The 26,654-nt window shown below is 41.2% G+C and overlaps 1 protein-coding gene across 2 annotated transcripts; it reads right to left on the reverse strand.

The window, feature by feature from the left end:
* Positions 1–1,341: 1,341 nt before the first annotated feature.
* On the reverse strand, positions 1,342–25,469 carry LOC134551200 (sodium-dependent neutral amino acid transporter B(0)AT3-like). Of its 2 annotated transcripts, none has more exons than XM_063398520.1 (12): positions 25,283–25,469; positions 16,450–16,590; positions 14,765–14,902; positions 13,574–13,755; positions 13,063–13,173; positions 8,145–8,257; positions 7,752–7,880; positions 6,976–7,132; positions 5,478–5,682; positions 3,758–3,917; positions 3,127–3,289; positions 1,342–2,051 (listed from the first exon to the last, which is right to left on the reverse strand). In XM_063398520.1, the coding sequence occupies exons 1-12, from the start codon at positions 25,437–25,439 to the stop codon at positions 1,839–1,841; spliced, it is 1,869 nt and encodes a 622-aa protein (XP_063254590.1). In that variant the 5' UTR covers positions 25,440–25,469; the 3' UTR covers positions 1,342–1,838. The 2 variants fall into 2 exon arrangements, with proteins under 2 accessions (XP_063254590.1, XP_063254583.1); XM_063398513.1 differs by lacking the exon at positions 25,283–25,469 and adding an exon at positions 22,362–22,750 and having other exon boundaries at positions 1,353–2,051.
* Between the last annotated feature and the right edge of the window lie 1,185 nt (positions 25,470–26,654).

The raw sequence follows: 26,654 nt of genomic DNA on the forward strand, positions 1-26,654 counted from the left end.
TCTTTATTTATAGTGCTGTTTCAGTGCTCCTTTGAGGCTTTTTCCTTTAACAGGCAATTGATCTCCTTGTTTTAGGGCTGTGAATTCTGGCTGAACATCACATGGCTGTGTTTGTGGTTTTTACTGATTTACCCCCAAAGAAATGGGGGGTGGTTCTTGCAGCCTAGACAATTCCAGGAAAGTCTTGTCTGTCAGAACACTATGAATTCACAGCAGCATATTAGAGCAAAGAAGATTTGATGGAATATAGAGATAAAAGATTAGGAAGAGAGTGAGTAGAAGGTGTTTGCATACACATGCTCCCTCAAGTAACACAGTTGAGCTGTGTACCTGTAGGATGTCATCTTGTTCTTCATGAATAAGAGGAACTTGTAGCATTAACTTTGTGGAATAAGGCTACAGTTTTGGCACAGCAATTTTGGTAGAGGTAACATCAGAAGTGCACTGACAACAGAAAAGCGGTGTTCATGAAAGCGTTTCTTAACACGTTTTTCTGCATGCCTACTTGAGCTAAACAGTAACTCCAGCTTGTGTTTCCCAGCTATCATTTGTAGTTACTGCAGCTGAAAATTGTCCTCCCCTGAAGTTCTGTCCTGGGCTGAACTGCCTGTCTGGTGATCCATAAAGTCTCCCTTCTGGTGAATGAAAGGGACAGCTCAAAAGTCAAGTCTGGATACCATGACAGTGACTCAAGATGGATTTAAAGACTCAAAAGTCTTTTAGATCTAGTTTAATTATTTTCTCAGCTTCTATCTGTACTAGTTGCACGTATTTTTGTTTAAGAACAGAACTCTGAGTACTTCAACCTGCTGCATATAGTTGCCTATAGGATTTTAATGAACGTTTGACTATCTGCAGTCAGAAACATGAATATAAAATGTACGCTTTAGTCAGTTAAAAATCCTTATTTGTGTATTTACAACAGCTTTATAACCCTAATCCTTTCCTTGACTCAGTTACTCAGCCTGAAGGCATTGTCATACTTTATCCTCACATACTTTTTCCGTATTTTTTCAGAGGCTGCTGGTTCCTCAAGTATCTTGACAAGAGGAATCCTGATCTCGCAGCACTACAGAGTGGCCAGGATCTGCAGCTAAGTACAGGAAATCCTGGTTTTCAGTAAAGATTAATTTCATTGTCATGTCCTGTAAGGTTGCAGCTCACTGAAAGGCTGTTATACATCTGCATTTTTGCTATGCTATTCAGCTCTTGTGTTCAGTATGAGAAATAAAGGAAAAAAATGACAACTTTTTTCCTACAGTATTTTCCACTACAATGAATTCTGGAATCTGCTAAGATAAGAGATTTGTGCAGAATTATTTGCTCAAATTTACTCAACATACCCTCTTTTATCTGCTGATGGTTTATCTTTGCTCCTTGCAATGCTTGAGAATATGAAATAGTCACAAAGTGACTGCTGTTTGAGTGTGTATAGTGGTTTACAAAAATTAGAGTGTAGTGGAAAAGAGCAGTCCTTATACTTAGAGAGCTCCCATTCTGCATCTCCTGGAGCAAGGGGCAGGGCAGTGAATGAAACTGTAGGTGCTTGTGTTCCAATTTGTGTCGCTGATCCTTAGGAACAGACCAGTTTTTTAAAAGTGAGGAAAGAAGCCTGCAGCAATACTTAACAGACTTTCCAAGTTTAAATTGTAGCTGGAGAGGTACATGAAGCTGTAAAATTGGTTGAAATTAAAGGAGACACACCAGCATTGTTTATAGAGTGTAGGGAATGCTGTAAGCGTATGAACTGTGTATGCCAGGTTGGTTGGACGATACCAAATGACAAACATCTAACAAAGGCTGGCTTATTTCTGCTTACAGACAGGCACAATGGATATTTATTCTTTTGGATGAGAAAAGTTGCTGTTAGCCCCGTGACAGGAGAAGACTTCTGGTGGTACAAAGCATGGGTCCTTTCTCCTGCACTTTTGTTTGACCAGGTGGAAGAGCGCTACCAGAGGTACGCACACCCAAGGAAGGGCAGCCAACAGCACACAAATGGCCTGTACCCAGGGTGGATAAACTTTCTCCTCTTTCATGGGGAAGCCTTCCTGTGGAGATAAAAATGCAAAAGAAATAATTTTGTAGGTACACTTAGATTTTGCTATGATTTCTATTTTTCTTAAGCTGTTTTAGTAAGGACAGCAAAAGTTTTACTCTGTGTACGGTAGCATTCAGTGGCTGTGTCCTCTGCAAACCCTTCCTGTGGGTCTAGAGACAGCTGTAAATGTTTGACAGTTTCAAAGATGTGTAGTTGGAATTGTGACATGTTTCTAGGGATATGGGGATTGCCCAAAGTGTTATCAAACCTCCACCTTCTCTTGGTTAAACTGTGTTCATTCTTGTTGTACTCAAAGCTTGCCTGGTTTCAGCAATTACTGAACACGTTCTTTGTCGAATAGGGAGGGTGTATATCAGATTTTGAGGGAATGATGATAAAGCAATTTCTGCAAGTCTGTGGCTGTGAGTTTTATTTGGGATGATAGATACTTGATAGCATATGGGGGAGGCACTGCTGCTGTGTAGTCCTCATGTAGTTTAAGACCTGAAATGATCTTCAAGGGGCTTGAAGATTTGAGAGGAGCCAAAGAAACTGCAATTGATGTTGGACAGTGACATCCAGATCAAGTGTTCTCAGCATGGACATGTCTTTGTTGCTGAATTAACCAACACTGTTCTCAGACCACTGCCTCCTTGTCTGCCTGTCAAAGGTACACATGCAAATATTCACCAAAGCCCTGGTGATATTGATAGTTCTCATTGAGAAATGCCTTCATCCCTGATGTCTGTTATGTAGCTCTAAAGCTCTGCTCAGGCATTTGTTCTACCTCTGAACCCCCTGTGGGTGTGGGATCTCAGTGACATGTTTCACTTCAACACTTCTGAGCATTACACACATCCATAAAAAGTACAGAGCACAGAATCAGCTGAACACCTCAGGAAGAGATGTTTCAGTATGTGTAGCCTCTTTGCACCCTGGAGCCTTCTCATTCTGAGCTCTACATCACTTCAGGCTATATTCAATGGGTAAGCAGTAGATAGCAATGATCTTAAAGGATCTGGTAAGGGAGGAAAATAGATAATTCTTCCTTTTATCAGAAGTTCTGAAAATGTTGGAGAACATACATATTTAGGGTTCCAGGCTGCATAGCTTGGTGGCTTCTGCATCTGCAGGGTAACAAAGGCCATGAAGACAATTAGCAGGAGCAGAGGGCTAATAAACCTCCATGTGATCTGCCAGTAGAGATTGAGTTTTCGTCCAGTCATCCATTCCACATCTTTACTGAACCTTGTAAAAAGAAGGCATATTTATGATGATGTCAAATTTAGAGTGGTAACAGTTTCCCTTTTTGATAGTTCCCTGTAAGTTGGAAACATAGAGTACAGCACTGTCAATCTTTTCTATTCCACACCATTCTTTAGTAACTTACTACTTGCCTGAGTAAATAATATCATTCAAGTAGATCTTTATTGATCTATACCAGAGATGAATGACCCATTTACATTGTCAGTTTAATTACCTGAGCACCTAGTGTAGGGTTTCTGAGTATAAATAAATGATAATATTGCAGCAGTTCTGCAAACTATTCAGAGATTTAAAATAAAAAGGCAAAATTGCCAAGGGAACAAACATAGCATGCTAGGAAGGAGTCTCAGTTAACTAGCACAGAATCAAATCAGGTCAGGGCCAAAGTTACTGCAACCTGAGCTGCATTTATGTCTTACAAGAAGAAATTTCCATCTCTTTCCAACATACCTTTTAATTTTGTAGATGTACACAACTCCGATCACTTCAAAGAAAGCGATGACTAGAAGAGGCACTGAGCCTGCATATCTGTCAAAAATGTCAATCCAGTAACTCCCTGAACCCAGTGTAAAACACAGAGCAATGAGGAAGCAAATCAGACATATTATACCTGAAGAAAAAAAAGATCTCTTTGTTACTGGAGTAGTGAATTTGTAGGTTTATTTTTGTTCTAAATTGCCGTGTTCTTGTTCTAATAATTTTTATTCTCTCTCCCCCTCTATGGAGTTACAACAAGCTGTTTTCTCCTTAAGGGAGCTAATACCACTTCCCAAACTCAGTTTTCCCCAGTGTGTTGGCCAAGAGCACCACTGTTGCAGGAGGAATGCATTCTTGTGACTCAGAGCATCCTTCAGTTGTTCGTGCTTCCTTCCATCAGCCAGCCTGGGCTGTGCTGTGACCCAGTGTTAATTTTTGACTGCTGTAGTGAGTTTCAGGTGCCTCATTTCCATGGGGCCATAGGCTTGAACTGCAGGTAGGTGATGCCTTGGAAGTGTAAGGGCTGCCTGGATTTCTGCCCCCATCTCCTCAAAGAGCCCAGAGCTACAAATGTGTGTCTCCCTTATGTTCCAGCATGTATCATTTGGGTTTTCACCATGCTTCTGTACAGCCAGTTCCCCTTTAGCCAAGGTTTAGATTTGGGGTAATTGAGAGAAAAAGTGGGAAGGAAAGGAGGGAATAAAGATATTGCTGGACACAGACATGGGCTACAAATCAGCTTGTATGTCTTTCTAATGTGTTGCTAATTGCTTCTAACTCTGAGATGGCCTTTGGTTCAGTTCTGTAAAATGTTGGCTCCAGACTTTTTTTTTTTTTATTCCCAACTCATCAAGTTGGTAATAAAAGTGTTTCTACATGAAAAATTGTAAAATTAGGGATACAATTTAGATGCCACAGGGAGACTCTACAAAAGGCATGACAGCAATATTTCCCATAAGAATTTAAAGGGCACATTGCAGAAATATTAATCCATTACTTGCAACTACCATAGATTTTTCTGGACTGGTCCTACAGTAGGATTTCTCAGACTCTCATTGAGTCTGGTTCTTGAGGAGCAGGTTTTGTTCATCTCTGGTTGAAAAGATCCCAGTTTTGGTGCCACAACAGAATCACACACCTTCATTCCTTGTTTTTCAAGTGGTAATTTTTTACTGTGACATGTTCACAGTAAATTGAAGCAATTTGTAGCAGCATAAACCTGGTGGAATAGGGGTGAGTGGCCTCTCTTACAGAGGTAAGTTCAAGTGCAGGTGGTTATGGCAGAGCAGCTGATGTCACTGCGTGCCTTGAAGTGATTTCTATCAGTGCCAAAGCTTAAGGGAAGACGAGGCTCTTCCTGGTGACTGCAACAGCTCAGAATGAGCTTGACTCCAGGAATAGCAATTTAACAAGCTTTCTCAGACTGGAACAGCTTAACTTGCAAACTAAGAAAAAAAAAAAAAAAACTGGCAAAGTCAATATAATGTTGTCACCTGACAGCTTCTGTCATAACTGCTACTTCATCTCTCTGCTTATCTTCTGCAAACACAATCCACTGCCCTTACTTACACACTGAGATTCAGCTAAATTAATACTACAAAAATTACTAATCCCTCTGTGATATTAATTAATCAGTTAGTAGTTTGTGCATCTGTAAGGAAGCCACCTTCTTTGAACAAAGCAAATACCTTACCAGATAATAGCTCTTTAGGTGCTGATTTAGGTATAATTTGAAGCTCTAGAAGAGGAGTGAAGACACCCTCAATGTTTCCAAACATTGAAGAGAGGCCCAAGCTGAAGAGCATTATGAAAAACAGGATGGCCCAGGCTTGGGAGCCCGGCATGAGGATGATAGCTTGAGTGAAAACAATAAAAGCCAAGCCAGTTCCTGAGACACTCTGCAGAATTCACAAACAGATAAAAATACACATTACAATGTCATTTCTTGTGCATAAAGTAATTATAACACACTGCTGTACTTCTCTGGAGTCAAGGTTGCTGGTCAGCCTGTGCCCTCTGTGGCAGCCAGCAGTTGAGAAAATGGGCAGTGAGGAGTTTAATTTTAAACATTCTGCTAGAGATATCTAGACAATCATAGAGCAGAATTTTAGCCTGCACAGAGATGGGTTCAGAGTAAAGCAGATTGGAGAGTTGTAATAACAATTGTTTTGCTAATACCATCTTAAGTGTGCTTTTTAAAAATCTATGATGTAGTTGCTTCTGGAAAGAAAGAGGTATAAATAAGGATATGATTACCCCTCTTAACACCAATGAATCATTGATCACAAAACCCCCTATAATGGCCAAGGCAGAAAAGACTAATAGGGAAAAAGCCAATTTCAATGTCTCTTTATTTAGTCTCCCAAGGACAAGGATGTTTAAATCTAAGCATTTAAAAATGCTAATGTTGCTGTAATTTGGAAGTAAAATATTTCAAATAATTATTATAATACAGAGATATTTCAATATTTCTGTAAATCAGAAATGGGTGCTATCAGAAGAAGTGACACAAAAGGAATTGACTTGTACCAGGGCTGGAATGTTGTCCTTGGACTTCCCCATCCTGTGGGTCAAATAGCTACTTTACTATTACTGTATGTTAGGCCTGTTGTGTATTAGCACACACTGACCGTGCCAAACAGTCCCTGGAGCAGGTGGAATGGGGTAGGAGAAGAAAATAGAGAAGAAACATCTGTGTTTAATGGTAGGGGAAATGTTTTAGGAGGGTGGAAAATAAGGAGAGGAAGAGGGTCATGATGTATTTTGGTGGTGAGCAGTGTACATGGTAATGGATTTTTTGATACTTTTCCTAAATACAGATTTAGGAAATTCCCATTCAGCATCCTTTTTCTATAAATCTTTCATCTAGAATTATTCCCCCATTATGCTTATTTCTGTAAACCAAACCAGGACTGAATCTGATGTTCATGGTAGGTTTCTGGTGGGAACACCCTGGAAGATTAGTTTTGTGATAATAATGTGCAGTTTTGTTTACCATAACACAGCTGTACATTCAAACTATCCTACAGCAGTATTGTTACTTCAAATGTTGAAAGATTGATTTGTTGCATGATTATGTGTAATATAACTCTGCATGTAGAGCAGAGTACACGTACTTATAAGAAAAAGGAAAACACCGATCCTTCTACATAACTTTGTTGAGGATTACCTGTTGAAAGCAGTTATGGTACCTGATCAAGAAATTCTTGAAGATCACAGCTTTTCAGTTTGAGTCCAGCAATTTTTTCTGGATATGATGAATTCAAAAAACTAATCCAGGACGTATAGTTCTGTCGCATGATGCTTTCTTCTGGAAGATCAAATTCATTGATGATGTTGATAATGTTCCTGCCAGAGAAGCCAACATATTTAAACTTTAGTTTAAAAGTTTGCAGATGATGTGGCTGGAAATGCTATGCTGTGTATTCTGATGCTACTCCAAAGTTGTGTTTACTTTCTGTGCTGCTATTTACAATATAAAGGAAGATATTAATTGACAGCTTTTATATATATATATATATAAAATAGTAGAAAATATTCAGACTATTTAATGTTGTCTCAGACAAAAACTGAGTACTTCATGCAGATGCAATCTCTAAAACATAATTGTTTTATCAGGTCTCCAGACCATTTCCACTACTTGTGTTTAGTAAGTCAGTGAAATAAATTTCTGGTGAAATAGAAAAAGGTGGGGATTTTTACTACCTCTAGCTTGAGAGTAAGGTGCAAACCTTAATGCACTACTTGAAATGGGTTGTTCTATAATTTGTCTTGCCTCTTACAAATGATCATCCTTGACTCAGTCCCATCATACTTTATAATATTACATTAAACTTCTCCATACAGATGCTTTTCCTTTCTAATGAAAATAAATACTCTAAATACATGTCTTTCAAATAACACATTATCACATTATCTACTTAGGCACAGAAACCACAGTATAGCTTTGGGAACCCAGCTTTCTCACCTGTCCAAGCAGTCCCAGTAGGCTGTGGTTGCTTTAAACCCCAAAACAGAAAAGACTGGGATGGAAGCGTAGAGGGAAGTCATGCTGTTCACAATTGCTACTGTCACAGCATCCTTTTCACAGTCATTTCTAGAAATAGCATTCAAACAAGTGAAGTGATTAAAAAGTTTTTATCTGTGATTCAGTTATTTCTGCAAACACTTTTTCAAAATTTCTTCTCTCCCTCCCTCCCTTTCCCCCTTCTGTTAGAAAATCTATTGGGCCTTTTAGAAAGACAGATACTTTTCTAAACATCCTTTAGAAAAGTTAAGGAAGGCGTCTTGAAAATTTAAAGAAATTGCACGAAGTGCAGCAAGAATTCAGCCAGCTGATAAAGGCTGTAGTTCTACTCACTTTGTTGGATTGTAGCTCGCAAATGCAATAAGCCCTCCAAAAGCCAAAGAGAGAGAGAAGAAAATCTGTGTGGCTGCATCAAGCCACACACGGGGATTTTTCAAAGTCTTCAACTGAAAGGATTGGAAGAAATGCATGTATTAGGTTTAAATTAAAATATCTTCTTCTCTTTCAGTTCTCATAGCTCATCTGTTTTTTCACTTTCAAAATTTTGAACTGTTTTGCCATCTAAATACTGTGAAAATGGGAATAGGTACTAAACAGGTCAGTAAAGGAGGTATTTTCAAGAGTATCATTGAAGCTATTTAAATGTGCACAACAATTATAGAATCTTCTTTATTGTACACTTTGTGTGTCTGATGATAACAATGTGGTTCTAAGTGATAGACACTGGGAACACAATAGGGCAAATACATTTTTCCTCAATGACTTTCTTCTTTTTTTTAAATTCACATACTTAACCTGCAATTAAAGAATATTGTCTTCCTAAAACTATATAAACAAATACTAAACATTCATTGTTTTAAGACTTTAAGGAAAGTGATTCTGTAGCTTGCCAAATTTGCTCAAAAAGTAATTTAATAGAACACACAGCAGACAAGAAGAGAACAGTTACTAAAAACAGCATCTGCAATTCAAAGTGCCATGAAAACAGCAATAAAAGGTAGAAGGTCAGGATAGGAAATACAAGGAAAAAAGGAGAAGCTGGCAGCGAAATTTGAATTTTGTTGTAAGAGCAGTGTGAAACAGGAAGGTAGATTAAAAAGCGATGAATGGTGGATTAGAGAGAATGATAAGCAATTTTAAATAGCTGCACTAAGGAATCTTGACATTGAAATCAATATAAAAGAAAGAGATAAAACATAAGTAATGTGCAAAATGTAAATATGATCAATAAATATTACTTTCCTGCAGAAACTAAAAAGCAATGTGTTATATCCTACCATGTGTATTGCTTTCTGATCCATTATCAAGGAGAGGGAATAGAAGAATGTTCAATTAGGAATGTTTTAAAAGCCAGATAGTTCAAAAGTAATGCTGGGGCTGTGGTCTATTTCACTTTTTTTTGTAACAGTCTGAGTCAAACCTGCATCCCAGTCATGCAGGACATGCAAAACTTGTGTGTTTTGTGTCTGTGTGCCTGTGCTAGTGATCCAAGTCCATGACTGGGAACATACGTAGGAGTGAGAGATAAGTATGCCAAAAGACCCTTCACAGCATTTTGGGTTTTTCTGAAGCTGGCCTGAGCTTGGAGAGCAAGGTTAATGAGTCCACCTCGGTGTGGATGGATTCAGGCAATGCCATTACTGCAGGTGCTCTCTCCACAGTGCTTTGACCCCAGCAGAACTGGTGTCACCTTCTGTACTGCACAACACAGCAAGCAGATTCATGGAATCATTGCTGTCTGACATGCTTCAGCAAAGGCCAACCCTTCTAGAGGTTTATTTTGAAAGATCATAGTCAAGCCCTCAGAGGCCAGAGTGCTCACTGGCAGGCCCTGGTGCAGGTGCTGCTGCAGTGCAGAAACTTGGCACTCACGTGGCTCTGTGGCCTTCACATCTTGATTAAGTGCTGCCAAGTCAGTTGGTGGTGCTGACAGATGCGACTCCTGAAAGTCTGCCTTTCTGACTGGGAACTCTGGCAAATAAATCTGGAGATAGCTTAGAATGGCACTAGGTGCACTGCATTTATTGACTCCAAAAGATACTAAGCAACCCCCAAACTTGAAAAGATAATGAGCAGGCAAGCATGTCATGGCAATGTCTGGTCTTCAGCAAATTATTGAAAGTGTTATTTTATATTTATGTGGCATACAGATTTTATAATCATATCTTCAGAAGAAAAAATGTGCTGATGCCAGAAACATGTGGATGAAGATACACAATCAGTGTTAATGAATGAACGGGTATAAGGAGGAAAGGAAATATAATTGCTCCCTTGAGAAAGCTAAGATATTTGGATTCTTAAATATGTGAAGCACAGACAGAAACAGAATTAACAATTACTGAAGTCCCTATGATGTGTAATTTTGGTGTAGAAACAGCTAATGATTTTGTAAATAGAGCATTTAGGGCCTGTGCTGCCCTTTTTTTTTTTTTTTTTTTTTTTTTTTTTTTTTTTTTTTTTTTGCCATTCTTACTGCTTGTTAAATAGCTGCTGAGTTCTGGGCACAGGCAGCACTTGCCCAACCAAGTTCTTGGAATTGTTCATTGCCAGAGAACCTCCAAATATTTACAATCTCTGAGGCTCTTTCAAATGTGAAAGAGACTGAAGAAGGAGAGATTTGTATTCCTTAGGTGACACAGATGTTCCCTGAAGCTGAGCCATGCAGACTGTTGACGATGTATGATGGAATCCTGTTTCTTCTGCCTCTGGTTATTTATTTTTCCAAAAACCTTTCCAAATGTCTGTTCCAGCTCCTCTGTTGCTTCATTGTTGTACAACTTCTGCTTTCCCCTCAGGTGTCTCTTCAGGATACCGTTTTGTTTTCTTGGCATCTTCATTTTCCAAGTAAGCATGAATTTCGAGAAGGTGAGTGAATCATCAGACTTCTCTATGTCTGAAAGTCAGTGAAAAGAAGTCATTATTTACCCTGAAATTTAGGGTAGAAAGTGTGTCAGATGACAAAAGCTGATTATGGGTTTTTGCATGAAAATAAAAACACAGCCTCACATGATTAAAATCCATATGCGTGCTTTTATTATTTTTGGTACTTACTAACAAGAACTAAAATACAAACTTAGAAAGTGAACAAACTTTAAAAACTGTGGTTTAGCAATACAACTAAATTCAGTTGGGTGATTATGATGTTGAAACTGGGCAAGATGGGACTTTCTGTTCTAGGTATTACTTTCACAGACTTTCAAAAACACCTCAGTGTCACGGTTACGAGATAATGGATGTAGCAGCTGTTACAGAGAAACTGCAATTTCTGCTGCACTGCAGAGTTGGAAAGAAGTTGGAAAATATTGCCTCCAGTCAGAGAATAATGTCAAGAAGGTTGATTTTATTTATTTTAAAAGCAAGGTGAAACAGACAGTAGGTGATTTAATTCTTACTTTATTTTGCTAAAACTTTTTCTGGAAAAAGATGGGAAAGGAAGAAGAGCACACATTTAAGAAATGTGCTTTACAGTTCTGGAAACTGATGTGGCCTGGGTGGGCCAAGTAAGTCTCTGCTAAAAAACCCAACAGCCCTCCTGTACAACTCACTTTGGGACATCCCCTGTGGAGAAGTGTTAAAGAAAAAGCTGTGTTTGCTGACAGTGAGGGTAGAGACAGCCTAACAGCAAAGGCAATATTGGTACTGCAGCTGTGGGGTAAGGGGACAAAGAGAGAAGGGCAATGCTGGAGCTGTGTGCTTACTGTCCTTTGGATGTGCCACAACCCTGTAGCAATTGGAAGGTTAGTTTAACAAAGCCATCTGTCTTACACTTTCTGTGCAATGGCAACACCCACAGCAGGTATCACTTACCAGGCTGTTGCATCAGCTTTTCCACATTTGCAGCTAAGAACATCACTAAAACCATCTTCAGATGACTTTTCAAGGATGTCCCCAGGATGTGCTTCCTCAAACCAGCTAACCATTCAGATGCAGGTTGACTGCAGGTGGATTTTCGTTCTGACTTCTGTTGCCAGTGTGCAAATCCATCCGGCTCTTTTACGATGATTGCTCCTCAGCACTGCAATAGCTCCAGGCTTTGTGAGTACACACAAGTCTAGTTTCTGCATTCAGTTCAGGATCATTGCAAACTAAATCCCAAAAATGCCAGAGTTCTTCCTGAGAAAAAAATGCCTGAGAAACCTGACACTCAGCTGAGACCAAATCATGATAGGCCAAGGCGTGTTTTGATTGTGTTGTCTAAGCTGCTTTCTTCCCTAAAACATTGCACCAAGCTCTTATAAGTCCTATCTGGGCCCTTCAAAAATGTGTGTGTCCTGATCTTCAGTAAAAACCAAGTTCTGACAACACTTAGATGGGTATCTGTGCCACTGGGCTTGTAGAAGGAGGGATAAAATGGTGTCTCATCTGAGCTTGCTCTTGCTCTTGTCCCTTTCCAGCCTGGCATTTCTGAGCTTTTCAGCTTATGTTTTCCTTAATGTCTGGGTTCTTGTGAAGGAAAAGGAAAAGGAAAAGCCCAGTGCTTCTGTGTTTGAAGCACTGCTGTGACTACAGAGGCAGCGGATGCTTGAGAATGTGTCAGTGGATGCTGCTTTTCCTCCTCTACACCCACTATTTCATGGAGCTTGTCAGCATGAAGGCAGAGTTGTGAGGAGCCTACAGTGGATAGCAACCACTTAGTGGGACAGTTTGACTTTGCACTTGGGAATGCTGCCAAGGACAGTGTAGAAAAGGTGCTTCTGAAATGGCCAGCCTGTGGAGGGATCTGGAACTCCTGTCCACATGAGAAGTTTAGAAAAATGGGAGAGGGGCTGTTCGCAAGCAGTTCTGTCTTTTAGGAAGATATATGTGGGAGGGGAGAAATGCTGTGAAGAAACGGGATCAGAAGAAAATTGTTTTCAACCTTCCAAAAAAATCACTTTACAGTGTAATTCCTCAGTTGCTCTCTTTGTGGATTCTTAAAAGATTAAAGCTGTACAAATTCTATAGCAGTGGCAGGGAAATCCCATCTTTCTCATGTACTTGTGAAGTACATGAGCTTCACTTACACATTCAAGACTGAGGCACCCATAACATTCTTAATTTTCCAGTTTTTTCTGATATGCTTACTACTGAGCTGTTAAATTCTTTGCTGCTTCTCTTCTTGTGAAAATATATTAAAATACTTAAGTCACTTCATCTCTGAAAGAGCTTAGCTGAGCTCTGGGATAGACATCTAAACCAGGAATTGTTAGAAAATGGGTATAGAGTATGAAATATGAGGGGAAGTAAAAGGAAAAATATTACTAATACTTACATTAGGGGTGAAGAGGTAAATCAGACCTTCAGTGGCTCCTGGTAGAGTGAGTCCTTGAATAAGGAATATAGTCAGGACCAGATATGGAAATATTGCTGTTACATAAATTGCCTAAAGTAAGGAGGTCAGAAGACAGTTACTGGCAATAGGTTCAATAAATCCTATTTAAATTATCGCAACATACAATCATAATAGTATTAGATCAGACAGCTGCAGATGAATATGGCCATCTTTCAAATAAGCAGGATGTACTTTTGCAGACTATATATGTAACAAAATGGCTCTTAAAACTGTGTGAGGGAAGGTTGGTAGGGCAGAAGTGTTTGCAATGGAAAAGGAGAGAAGCATAATTTTAAGCCACTTGTACTGCTGTTCTCCATTTGTTGGACAAGGAGCCCACTGAATGGTGCCAGTGTGGTAAATGGGGAAGGCTTTCCTTGTGGTAAAAATTCAGTGTCTGAAGGGCAAGATTTCAAGCTGTGGGATAATCACTCCTCTACTCTTTCCATACCTTCCCTGTGGTTTCAATTCCTCGGATGGTGCAGAGATAGACAATTCCCCAGCAAGTTGCTAAGCACAAAATGAGCCACCACTGTAATGTGCCACTCTCAGCAATATCAGGTGTTATGTTCAAAGTTTTTCTGTACCAAAAATAATTTACTGCGGTGCTTTCAAAACATTCTTCATTGAACCCTGAAAAAAAAAAAAAGTGGCAAGTGTTAAAATAAATTGTGGGGTGCAAAATCAAGCACAGAGATGGACTTTCTGCAATCTCTGTAACGTGCAGCAAGACAAAGTCTCACAGCAGGCTGAGACTGTGAGACCTTCACCAGAACATCACCAGCATTTTATACAGGGGATAACTTCCTAATTAGAAACAGTGTTGTATTCAGTGCATGGTAAAATTGAAACTAATTGTAGTGAAAACTATGAAATTTTTTAGCTGTGTAGTTACAAGCTGGTGGAGCCATAACAAACTTCAGGCACCTGAGGATACACCTAAGTCCAGGCTCCCCTGGCTATGTCATGGCGCTGTGGTGGGGAAAGAACCAGGATTTGGCCTCTTTGGTTTGAGTTTCCGGGGCTTCTGTGAAGAGGAACTTCAGGCATCTGCATGCAGGGGAGTGGGCATTCCCCAGCCAGGCTCTGTGCCTGAAGGAAAGGCAACTGGGAGCATGGTTTACACCACAACCTGTGATGTCTATTTGTCTTCCTACTCTAAAACAGTCCTAAGGCCTCCAAAAGAAAGTTTAATTCCACTGTGTTTTAACTTTCTTCTTAGCCTTTTACTCAGGTGATATTTCTTGCTGTGCCCTGGAACTTGTTCTCTCTCATGCTCTGAAAAAAAAGGAAGCTGAAAGGTAGTTTTAAAAACCTGGAAACATTCATCCTTATCCTGCTTATGTACACTGTCTCTCTTTAGTCTCAGTAAAGGTTTTGTAATGCATAACAGGACTTGTTCTTTATTTTGTTTCCCGTTTTAAAGTCAAGCAAAAGGACTCACGGACTTTTTGACTATTGTTGTTCCTGTGAGGATGATGAATTTGAGTAGGCTAGCATGACTCTTGTGCCTTTTTAACAGGAAATCAAAGCAGGACTTGTGCACAGCCTAGGGCCAAATAAAGTGTGGTTTCTTGATTAGCCTGGAGTCTGATGTTTGTGATCCTTCTTTTGCCAGCAGTGGTCATGGAGGAGTACTTACCTGTTCTGTTTTCATTTAGAGGACAAACACTCCAAGGAAGAGGTTCTTGGAAGGAGTTTATGAAATACCACATCACCCAAGTTAAAACAGTGTTGTAGTATAAGCTCACCAGAACCGACACCATCCACGAACCAACTCCTGCAGAAAGCACAAGATCTCACTTTAGAAAAGCTTTGGAAAAAGTTATTAGTCAGTCACAGCAGAAGCTCTTAGAAGCTTGCATTTCCTACTTTTTCAAGATTTTCTTCTCCATTCCCCCAACTCTATCCTGAGATTTTGTCATGAAAGATGGGCATTTGTGTCCTCAGTAACCAAACACTTGTGCACAGCCCCCCAGATAACCAGCCCTGCTCCAGGGATGCTCAGACTCTCTACTTACACAGAGGGCTAGGGCTGAAATCTTTGCTCTACTGTGTAATCCATAGTTTTCTACAATACTGGACAACTTCAATAGGAGAGAGCAAAAGACACCAAAGTTTTACAGTGTGCTGTAGCTGCATGAGGCCACTCTTATCCCAAATCATGCACATATGCCCTAAATTGGTGACTGTTCTGTGATGAGGAAGGAAGAATACAAACACCACAGTTTCTGCTGGCTTGCATTTTTTGCGAAGGGAGTGTGAACATGCCTGATTGTAGGAGATGGGTTTAGCTGGAAGCACCACCTCTGCTTGGTGTTTCTTCCTTGTTGCTCTCTGGCCCTTAGATAACTCCTCTTACCCAGCCCTTCCCCTCCCACACAGGCCCACAGGCAGGGCTGTCAGTGCCAAGCACATTTCAGGCACCTGCTTAAAGCAGCTCAGGATCCAGCAGGGCTGGCTGGAACATCCCAGTTTCTCCTTGCCCTGCAGGCACAAGGGTGTTTATCTCAAATACCCAGTAGAGTCAATGCCTTAACCTCCTCATGGTGGCTGCTCTGGATCACTTTGTGCAGCCTAACAATGGGCACAGGGCACCAGATGTGTTTTTTCATATATTCAAAAAACAGAAAAGAATCGGCAGTACAGGACTGCACACCAGTCTGATGCACACTGCCATGTGGACTGTCCCTGGTGCCCAGCTGTGTTGATAAAGTCCCTTCAGTAGCCCCACCCTCTTGTGGAGGGGACCCTTCTGACTCCTAATGAGTGCTCAGGATCCTTATTTCCTGTCTTTCTGTCCTTCCTCCAGTCTGACTGTTCATGGACACAGAAGACCGGGTCCCAGAGGGGCTGTGAGGGAGGAGCAGGAAGCACTGTGGGCAGGCAGCTCTTGTTGAGCACCAGGCTATGGTTGGAATGGGGCAGTGCTGAGTAGCAGAGCCTGTGTGCATTATGCTCCCTACAGCAAAGGTTATTAGGTTTGCATTTTAACCTCCTAAAACGTGCCCAGAAAAACACTTGATGAGAGCAGTACAGAATCACAGAATGGTTTGGGTTGGAAGGGACATTAAAAGATCATCTAGTGCTGCCCCCCTGCCATGGATAGGGACATTTCAACTAGACCAGGTTACTCAGAACCCCATGGCCCAACATGTTTCCAGGGAAACCACCCCTCAATATCTCACCTCCCTCACTGCAAAATATTCTTTTTAATCCTAACACTCATTTCTTTTTATATCCTAAAAAGCATCAGGCACAGGTCTGTAGGAAGTGAGTGCTGGTTGGGAGCTGTCTGCAGTTCCTTGAGCTGGGACTGAGACCTACCAACGCCTCCAAGGTAAGGAGAGATGGTGTTCCAGGCTCCAATGCTGCCTTTCCTCAGGTACTGCCCTAGGGCCAGCTCGAGATGTAGCAGTGGGATCCCTTCGAAGAGAAGAGCGATGAAGTATGGGATCAGGAAAGCCCCTGAAAAGACATTTAAGTGTGATTAAGCCACATGATTATCTGCATCTCACTGAAATTACTGGTTTATAATTATTCTGCTTTATGAGCCTAACAAAGTCCTTGTAGGATGTGTTGAGAGAGGGATCACTGCTAGGGACACTACCAAGTAACATCTGTTGCTGGTAATTTTGGTAGTGAAGATGGGGGAGGAGGGACTGGGATGCTTTAGTGCTGCAGGACACTTCCCTCAGGCGTTGCTACAGCCCATTATAAGTAGCCTCACAATTTCATCCATTTTTTTTTATTTTAAGCATCTTCTTTTGTCCTCCTCCTTGTAAAGCACAAGGGTTTGCCTGTCCCCTATACTGTCTGTTTTCCCTTCAGTGGATTGCCTCATTTCTTTTCCTGAAGCTCTCAGGTCTGTGCTCCTCCATCCTGCACTGGAAAAGCAGGATTATGTGCAGTATATCTCCAAGAGACCAGATTGTTTTATTGCATGAAGCTCTGCTCAGACCACAAAGCCTCTAATGAAAAACTGAAAGCAAGGCTGAAGTTGTTCTCTGAGACATGTGAGCCATGAAACTTCATTTCTTCCCAGTTCGTATCCTTTACATCTTTTCCATTTTCCTCACAGCATCTCCCTTGGGCCAGAAGCAGCGTGTCCTCTTGGTTGTCTGTTGGAAGGAGCCAGGCCTACCAAGGACTCAGCCTGGCTGATTCCTGCTAAACTGTGTGCAATGCCTCACTTCCCCCACCTTCCCTCAGAAGGGACACACGTTTGGGTCTCCCATCTTTTGCCCCGATGCTGATTTTCGAGAGATCAGAAGTTTCATTGGTCTGTTTGTACCACCTGCCCAAATGTCCAATTGAATTGGAATAGATTGATGTTTATTGACCAACAAATGCTGTGACCACAAAGTCACCTTTCTCCAGGGAAACAAAGAACAGTCCTGTCTTAGCCACCTCCCAATCCTCCTACAAATGTGAGCAGGTTCTGTGCTCCTCACAGCTTTTTCAATGAATCTGTGCCTTGTTCTCCCATTTCTGCTTTGCCTCCAGACCTCATATCTGGGTCTGCTTAGCCCTGCTCTTCCAACTCTGGAAACTTTTTGCTCTGTCTTCGGCCCTGAAATACAGGTGGGGAATGCACAAGGATTTCTGGCCTCCACCTGGAATGGCGCCTGGGTTCTGCAATCACTGGCTGTTTAGAAGGGCTCGGCAGATAACATCTAATCTCTTGAGCTAGTGTTGTATTGCAATAACTTTGCTACTTCTTGCTAGGTGCTGCAATAAATGCACACAACACCCAGAGAAGGTGTGTTGTTGGATAGTTTAGCCTTTTTATCAAGTTATGCATAGGAACAAAAATCACAAAGCTCTTTTCAGCTAAGAACTGTTTGTAAACTGCCAGCTTGGAAATGTCTCACCTTAAGACCTCTGTTCTTAAAATGTTTTCAACTGAGAAGCAGTTTTGAAAAAGGAACCTCAGAGTTAATTCCCAGTATGTTAAATCCCCAGTTGGAGGTCCCTTCCAGAAGAACGCAGTAACCTCTTGCCATGCTCAGTCCTACTGTCTGTTTCAAACCTGCTGCAGTATCCCTCTCCACAGCACATCTGGGAGTGCCAGCCCAGCCCTTCTGACAGTCTGATGCCCTGGACTGTCTCCTGGGAAGAGCAAAATACTGAGGCAAGTGACCTCAGTATGGAGCACTCCTCCATCCACCTGCCAGGCCCTCCTGCAGCTGTGGGCAGCAGCTCTGTCACTGCCATCCGTGCTGAGCCCTGGCCAGCAGAGCACTCCGTAAGAGACCAGCCTATCTCCCACACCCTATCTCCTGGGAAATAACTGCGTAATAATTAGTGCAAACTCTTATCTCTCTCCCCTTTTCTGTTTGCTGGTTGAACCACTGGCAGCAGAGCGTGTTTAGACATTCTGCTGATAAAAGCATGTTTACTTTGTGCTGGCTTGTGTGTATCTTCAGGCGTATTTACAGCATGGCAAAACATAATGTCACACTTGGAAAAAGAATGGTGGTTTTCCATGAGAATGATATAAAATAATCTGTTATCTGCAAATATGAAAATATGGCAAAAAATGGGTTAACAAGAAATAGTTTATGAAGCTAATCTTTCTCAAACCTAATTAAAGTAAATGGCTTGTAGTGTAAAATAAGTTTTGAGTTATTCATTCCTTTGCATTACAATATTTTAGGCAAAAAAATAAGAGGAAAAGAACAGACAGTCTGCTGAAGCACTTGAAGCTTACTCTTCTCCAAAATAAAATCCCCCACCTATAGAAAAACATGCAGAAACATTAACAGTAAGCTATCAGATAAGGAATACTGAGTAGGAACCCTCTAGCACTGTATAGTTGAGGGCTCTGATTAATCGATAGAGGAGGATGTGCCAGAAGGCCGAAAATAAGTACTTTTTTTAAAAAATGACATGAAAAATCTAACCATGGAGAAAGCAAGCAGAAAATCCAAGAAGAAAAGAACCTAAGACACAACAGGTATCACAAACCAGAGCATTCAAACAAGCACAGCAAAACCTCAGCAGAACCCATATGATGTTAAGCACAGGCACTGCAGAACTCTAGATTTTATTTCCACAGTGCATGGGAAAAGGAAATTTTAGCAGAAAAAACGAAAATCACAGTGGTGAAACATTTTAAAGTACTTTAAAAGCCTGGAGAAATGTCCGTACAAATCAAAAGTATTGCCAAAGCATGATTTAGTTGCATCCCTGGGGTGTGACATAGGAAAATTTTAGTCTACAACATTCCTTCTGTCAGAAAGACACTGAAGATTCATAAGTATCCATCCTGCAAGTAGATACATGCGGTACTAAAAGAAGGCCAAGGGAAAAGAACCCAAAACTCTTCGAAACTTACATGAGTTAAAAGTTGTTTTGGAAGGAGTCCTGCACAAGGCTATCACCAAGCTGTGGAACAATCCCTGTGCACATGAGAAGGCACAGAAGGCTTACAAAAACTTTTTCAAATGAGGCTTTCAACAGCTGCAGTTCCTGCACTACTGGTACGCTGGTGTCATTAACAAGAGTCCCAAGTGACGAGGAGCACCAGTGTGTAACAAGATTGCTGAAGAACCATTGGAGTGGAGACAGCTCCACAGCCATAGCAGTGGGAAGGAAAGGAGCAAGTGCACTCAAGGTACCCAGAGGGATTTTAAAACCTGACCCCTCGATTGCAATGCACGGGCAAGTCAGGTCAGAATAGCAACTGCCCAACCATATCCAGCCAAATGACACTTGAAGGGCACAACCTTTGTCATATCACCTGCACGTGAGAGTCTGGGTGGGAAGGGCATGAGCCACCAGGCAGCCTGGGGAGAGCTGCCATGCTCCACAGGACAGAGACACCAGGAGGCTCCGGAAGGAGCGCAGCCTAAAGCTGGTTCTCAGTGACCACAAAGCAGAGTGAAACAACCAAAATTGGGTTTGTCACTTGGAAAGAGGGACCAACAGACTGGACTAGTGGAAATGTAAAGCAGTTTGAAATACCAGCCAGACAACCTCCCAATCCATGTGTACCAAGACCAGCAGAAATTGATGTGCCTCAGTGAGATGCAGAGAAGAAGACTCAGTAGGTTTGCTTGATATTGGGATACAAAGACTTCCTGAATGGTGGAGAAAAACTTGGAAGGATTGATGTACGTTCTCAATCTTAGATCTTACCAGTGCCTGTGGATCAACTAGCAGAAGAAAAGCAAGTGACTTGAAATGGTGATTTAAAGACAACAGATTTAAAGACAACAGCATTTGAAAGGCCAGAATATGAATAATACTGCTTCTTCAGATAGAGATTTAGGAGCAGAAAAAATAATTACAGTTAAGACTGAAATGACCTGGAAAGTGGCACAATAGTAATTTTGAAGGAAATGCATCTGTAGAGTCTGAAAAGTTCAGAAAGCACACTCAATGTGATAAAATGCAGCAAGCATTCAGAAATCCACTTCATCAGTTGTGTTGGTACATAGGAGGAATGTTGATGAGTGCACTTTTCTAACAGACTAGGAACTTAATGGCAAGATACCGGTGATAATTTATGCAATTTTATGCAATAGGTGGGAACTACTTGTTCAGATACAGAGAAAAAGGTATTAGCTATTGAGAGGGGATTTTCAGATCTCTTCCACTCTCTCCATGGCAGTTCAGCTAAACAGTGTGGTAAAATTGATATAACAAGGAATTACATCAAGATATCAAATAGGAAAAAAGCAACTTAATCACACTCAGCCCTCTCTCTAGAAATGGCACTTCATGACCTCTTTTATGTCTTCTGCACATGCCTCAATCCATATGAAAAGTATGAGCTGCTCTGAGCATTGTATTTGTGAAATACACTTATGATGGCACTGACATTGCCTTGCAGGCCCCATTACACATCTTACTGACTGAAACTGGGCAGGACTGAATTTCCCACATAAATGAGTATATCTCCTTGAGCAGCAGTGAGGGAGGTAAGGCTGTGTCCAGAAAACCAAAGGGGCAATGGCCATTTCAAATGAAGATGGGCAACACCCACTGATACCTCATAAAATAAGCTTGGCAAACTTTCCTGTGAAATGTGAAGGATGCAGGCAGGCAGTTTTCAAATACAAGCATGCACCAACCTGAGCTGTAAAGGGCAATCAAATATAACAAATTATGGAAGGATTGAGTCTACATGTCACAGCTTTTCACCAAGGGTTTGAGCAGGACATGGGAACAAACTAGAAAATGAAGTTTGTTACTTGATGTAACACAATTTTTCTGTCAGAGAGTGAACAGTTCTGCTCTTCCCAACATATTATGTTTGTTTGGGTTGGTTTTGTTGTTTGTTTGTGCTTTTTGTTTGTTTGGGGCTGTTGTTGTTGTGGTTTGGTTTTTTACAGTATCCTCCAGTTACACAATTTGTTCCTTTTAGGTTTTGTTTTCTTTTGAGGACACAGTGAACCAGGCATGTCACAGCACGTTGTAGTTCAAATTGCAGCAAAAGGTCAAGTAGGCCAAGGGTTATGAAAGTCTGTAAATGGTTGTCCCAGAAGTAAACAGTTCTCCCTTTGTAGCATGCCTGTAGGGTTTATGTGTATCTATTTTCCTAGAAAGAAACTGTATTTTATATTAAAGATATTTTTCAGTCATTTTATAGGCTCAGGCATTATACACAATTTTAATACCCATGGGTTAAGCAAGCATGTATATATATGACATATATATACATACATATATATATGTATACACACACATATACACTAGCTATAATCAAAAGTAAACCCCTGCAGTCAATTCTAGCTAGAACTGGGTTGGTTTCTTTAAGTATACTCAGATGACTCCCTGTGTACACATATGATGTATGACTTGTTAGCATGTCCATTTTAAGTGACAAACTCTATTCTGGGCTATTTAGAGACTTCTTTTCAATCCCAGTTGCCTGGGAACGTTTGTGTTTGTCTCCACCAACTGTGGCAAACAACCTTCATACCCATTAGTCATGAAAAGTAAACAACTATCTTAACTCAGGCAATAAATCCAAATAATCAGTAACGGCAGCAGGTGATAAATGTCAGCAGAACTGATATTATGTTAGATCCAAGTTACTGAGTAACACTAATGTGCCATGAGTCAGGCCAGAGGTCTGATGGGAACAGCTGACACGAGACAAATGTACAAGCACTTGTTTTCATCTCTTGTTTTTGAAAAGGTGCAGAAACAAGGATATCACCTGAACCAGGTGTAAAACCACCCCAGAAGCCATTCAGCCTTCAAGCATGTCTATGCCATATCCGTACCTGGTTTGTCCATGCTTGTGGTTGTGGCTGCAGGCAGAAAGCCATGGTGGCTCTCAGGGCTCCCAGTTAAACACAGTGCTGCTGGTCTCTCCCATGTGCACATCTTCACATGCACACTCGCAGGATTTATGCTCCAGTACCCCTGAAAATCTTTTGGGCTTTTGCACCTGAGTTGTTTGCTTTCAAAAATGCAAGCCCAAACCATGTCACTGCCTTAAATCAACAGAAGAAAAATACAGCTACCTTACACACAGATGTAAACGCAAGAGCTCTGTCTTCTCAGTGATCTTCATAGCTCATTCAACTTTTCCAATGCCAGCTTTCTAGGATAAATTATTCACAAACCACATAGCACTCTGTTACAGAGTCCATCCTGCTAATTGAGCTCTTTGAGCCCTTTATTGAAGCCCAGTGACCAAACACTGGCTGCACATCCATACATTGACCTTAATTCACCACTGTCCTGTGCTACTGTTGGTGGTGATGCAAAGTAGCTGTTTGCCATCACTGAGTCTGTTGGCTATTTTAAGCTGGATTTCGATGGCAGCATTACTACTCAGGGAGAAAAGGAGCAACTCAGCCCTTGCCCCTGCAGCATTTTCCTGTTTTTACTCTCTTTAAACCTGCTGTACCCCCTGTCTTTTTTGTCCCTGGAAGTTCCTGTGAGAAATAGTGGAGTTCTGGAGCTGGATGCACAAGCAAGCAGACTTTCTGAGCACTGTTATGTCCACAAGACAGGTGACCACCTTGTAGTCACTCTTGTGCTTCTCTTGGGGAGGTGAGGTCTGTAGGGTAGGGATGCAGGAGACCCCAGATGGGAGGATGGATGGGAGAGATCAAACCTCAGGAGCAGATGAGCACTGCTATCTTCTGAAGTGAGGCTGGGATCTGAAGACATTGAAACACCACTGGCCACAGCTGGCCATGGAGAAGCAACAGTTGGTGCTTCACAGGAAAGTGTGAGAGACTTTTTATGGCCAGTAGAACAATATTTCGTCTTAATCCCGATTTTGCACAAATTTTGTGCAACCTCTTGCAGCTGGTGGCTCCAGAAGCTGCTCTGTGCAATGAAATGTGTGGAGGATCTGCATCTTGCTATGGCCCTGCCAGGGATTTTCAAACTTTCCACTGAGCACTTTATGTTAATCATTCACTACATTACAAAAACATCACATTATGTTTGCTTTATTATGCTATTTGTTAATCTTGAATGCTTTTGTCTTTGTTTTCCAGGATAGAAAGGCCACCTGAGATGCTGTAGAGGATTTGACCTACAGCTCCTGCTCCATAAGAATATTTTCCTTGCAAGTCTCATGCCATATCTGCTATGGGGATGTCTCTCTGAAGAGGTCCATCGTGTCTCATTAGTGCCAGTATCATTAATTTAATTGACAGGGTTTTTTTCCCCACTAATTCCCATGGGCAAATGCAGAGAAACAGTGTGCACTCTTGGCTTTCTAGCCACCCAGTGATGGTACTTTTCTGTGGGAGTTTCACTGGGTGTCATATTTTTTAAATAAATAATGGAAACCATCACGTGGTCCTGGGAGGAATCTAACCTACTGCTTCCTGTCTTTTCTTATTTCCATTTGTGTAACTGTAAGCCTAAGCTGTTGCATATTCAGCCTTAAAAAGCTCCTTGCCACCAAAATAATGTCCATTTTCTTGTTTATAGGTTATGAAAACATACCCTTTAAATTTCAACTTCATGACATAAATATATTGAATTCTTAAGCTGTTTCTTGTCCCAAAAATTTTCTAACCCTTGAATAATTGCTGGGGCTTTTCTGCATTTTGTCTAATCTTTAAAGTTGACTTTGAAAAGTGGACTTTCAGAAAAAGTCAGAGATTCGGAAGTTGTCTTACTATAGGCAGCAATGTCTCTACCTATGTCCTAATGTTCTGCTTGCATCTGCCAAGGTTCTTTCTCCTAATACAACCCGCTACAGCTCATTCACTGAGCCACTGACCACAGTCCCTAAGTGGCTGCTTCTCTCTGAACCACCCTCCATCACAGGCTACATCCATTCTTGCTTCCTTGGTTGATTGAAATATATGTAGTTCACCAAGTAATACAGACACCTTAGTAAAACAAACTTGGATGTGATAATATTTTCTGTCATTTGACAGTTTCTCCATGTGTGAATTTTTGGTTTCTCCAATTAATTGAAAGATAACAAATAATACTGGGCTGAAACAATTTGCTTACTCTTCTTTAGACAGCTTACCCTGCGAGATTTCAAAAGCTTCTGTAATAGTGAGTTGCCAAGTACTCTTTCCAGATCCATTTATATTTACCAAATTTTCTGCTTCTAAAGCAATTCTTCGTGGAACTGGTGCCCAGGAACAGGCTTAGGCAGCTGCCCATGACACCTGGCAGGCTCCTGTTGCTGGTCCATAAGCTGAGCATTTTAAACAGCCTCACAGACAAACAAAAGCACAATTTAGTTTTGTGCAGGGGCAATTCCAGATGATGAAGTAGCTCCTAAGAGCACCAAAGGAAGGTGGGGAATGACTCACTCACCATCCCAAAGAGAAGTTCAGTGGCCATTTGTCTAGGGGCCAGTTTGCTCAGGCCCCCCCAGGACTTCTCATTTCTCCTTAAGGTAGCCAGCTGCAGGTTCAGTTTCCTGCTTCCTTTGGAACTGTAGTAGCAGTATAAAAACTTTAACATAGATTTGTTCTATCATCAGTCCGGTCAGCATCAGTCTGGCCTTCCTAAACGAACGTATCATTTTATAATTAAATATACTTCTATAGAAAGAGCTAATTAACTGGTGCAAAACATTAATGACAATTAGTGTTTTTTAAAAGGGGCTATAACTGATATAAATTATGTCATTTCCATGCCCATCAGAAGCAAGTACAGTTGTAGGAGAACTGCAGTTCAGCATTTTGGCAAAGTCCTGCTCCAGCCTTACCGCCTCCGTGTATCTGACACAAGTACGGAAACCGCCACACGTTCCCCAGGCCAACGGCAAATCCGATACAGCTCAAAATGTACTGCAACTTATTGTCCCACTTGGGCCTGCCATCTTCTTTGGGGGCTTCAGGTGCTGATGATAAATCTTTGGACATTTTAATGGAATATCCGTGGATCCTTAGCCCCTTTCCATAAAAATGGGAAGATGCTTCAAAACCTGTGTGTCCTACAGGTTTTATGCAGGGTGACAGAAGGATCTTGGAAGAGAGGTGGAGCTTGCTTTCTGTCTGATGCAAAGGGTTGTATCATTGCCAAGGCTGCAGTTTAAAGACAAAACCAGGAATTATTACTACGTAGTTACCACTCTTGCCTTTTTTTGCAGCTCCTTCTATAGTTAGACAGCTTGCAAATATGTTGTTAATGGGTTACTCAGCATCAAACAGGTTTTTGTTTTCTGTTCTCTTTATGTTCTCAGACTCTGTCAGAGAAGTGTGACACTGAATATAATTAAAAAGAAACCTTTGCAGCGGACTAATTAAAATTGCGAAAAACCTGTAAAAATCTATGAGTAAAATGCTGGCATTCCCTTTCTTAGTTTATTAAGAGTAGTAAATAAATTAAGGCATCTTTTCCAAATGCAAGAATTCAATTAGAAAAAAGCCAAGAAAAATTAGACCTTGTATGTTTAGACATTAGAATGTGGTCCATTTTCACAATAGTTGATAGAAGTTAATCACTTCCCACCTGTCAATGAATCCCCAGTGACTATTTTGATTATTCATTAAATAGTTACTGATGGATTCAAGAGCTGAATCCTTTCATTCAACAGAAAGTATGTGAGAATATTTTTTTGTTTTCTTTCAGTCATACTAGGGTTTTGCTGGTGTGCATGCCAAATCAGTTCACTGCACACTAAACAGAGCAGCCAGTCAGCTTGTTTGCTTCAGTAAATCAACAGTTTATGCCTGGACTCCCCTCTCTAAATGGGAAGAGTTTCTAAGTGAAGGTGAATTGTTTTCCCCAAAATAAAGGCCCTGCTCTGCAGCAAAGCCCACAAATGTGATCAGGTTGCAAATCATCCAAGCAGAAGCCAGTTTCAGATCCAGGCTACATGACTCTCCCTGGGCTGTCACAGCTCATCTGCTTACACCTCTGCAAATATCCAGACTCACAGACAGAGCAACTCAACTTCCCAGTGTGTTATTGGGGATAACACACGAGCTGGTAACACACGAGCTGGACACACAGGGTGGTTTGGCAGCACTTGCACAAGGTCAGTGGTACCAGGGCACACACCACCATCGGTCCTTCCCCTGCTGCTCTTCTCATCAGGAGATGCCTTGAGCTGGGCTTGGGCCCTTCCAGCAACA

Source organism: Prinia subflava, chromosome 1 (assembly GCF_021018805.1).
Source record: "Prinia subflava isolate CZ2003 ecotype Zambia chromosome 1, Cam_Psub_1.2, whole genome shotgun sequence".
NCBI classification, from domain to species: domain Eukaryota; kingdom Metazoa; phylum Chordata; class Aves; order Passeriformes; family Cisticolidae; genus Prinia; species Prinia subflava.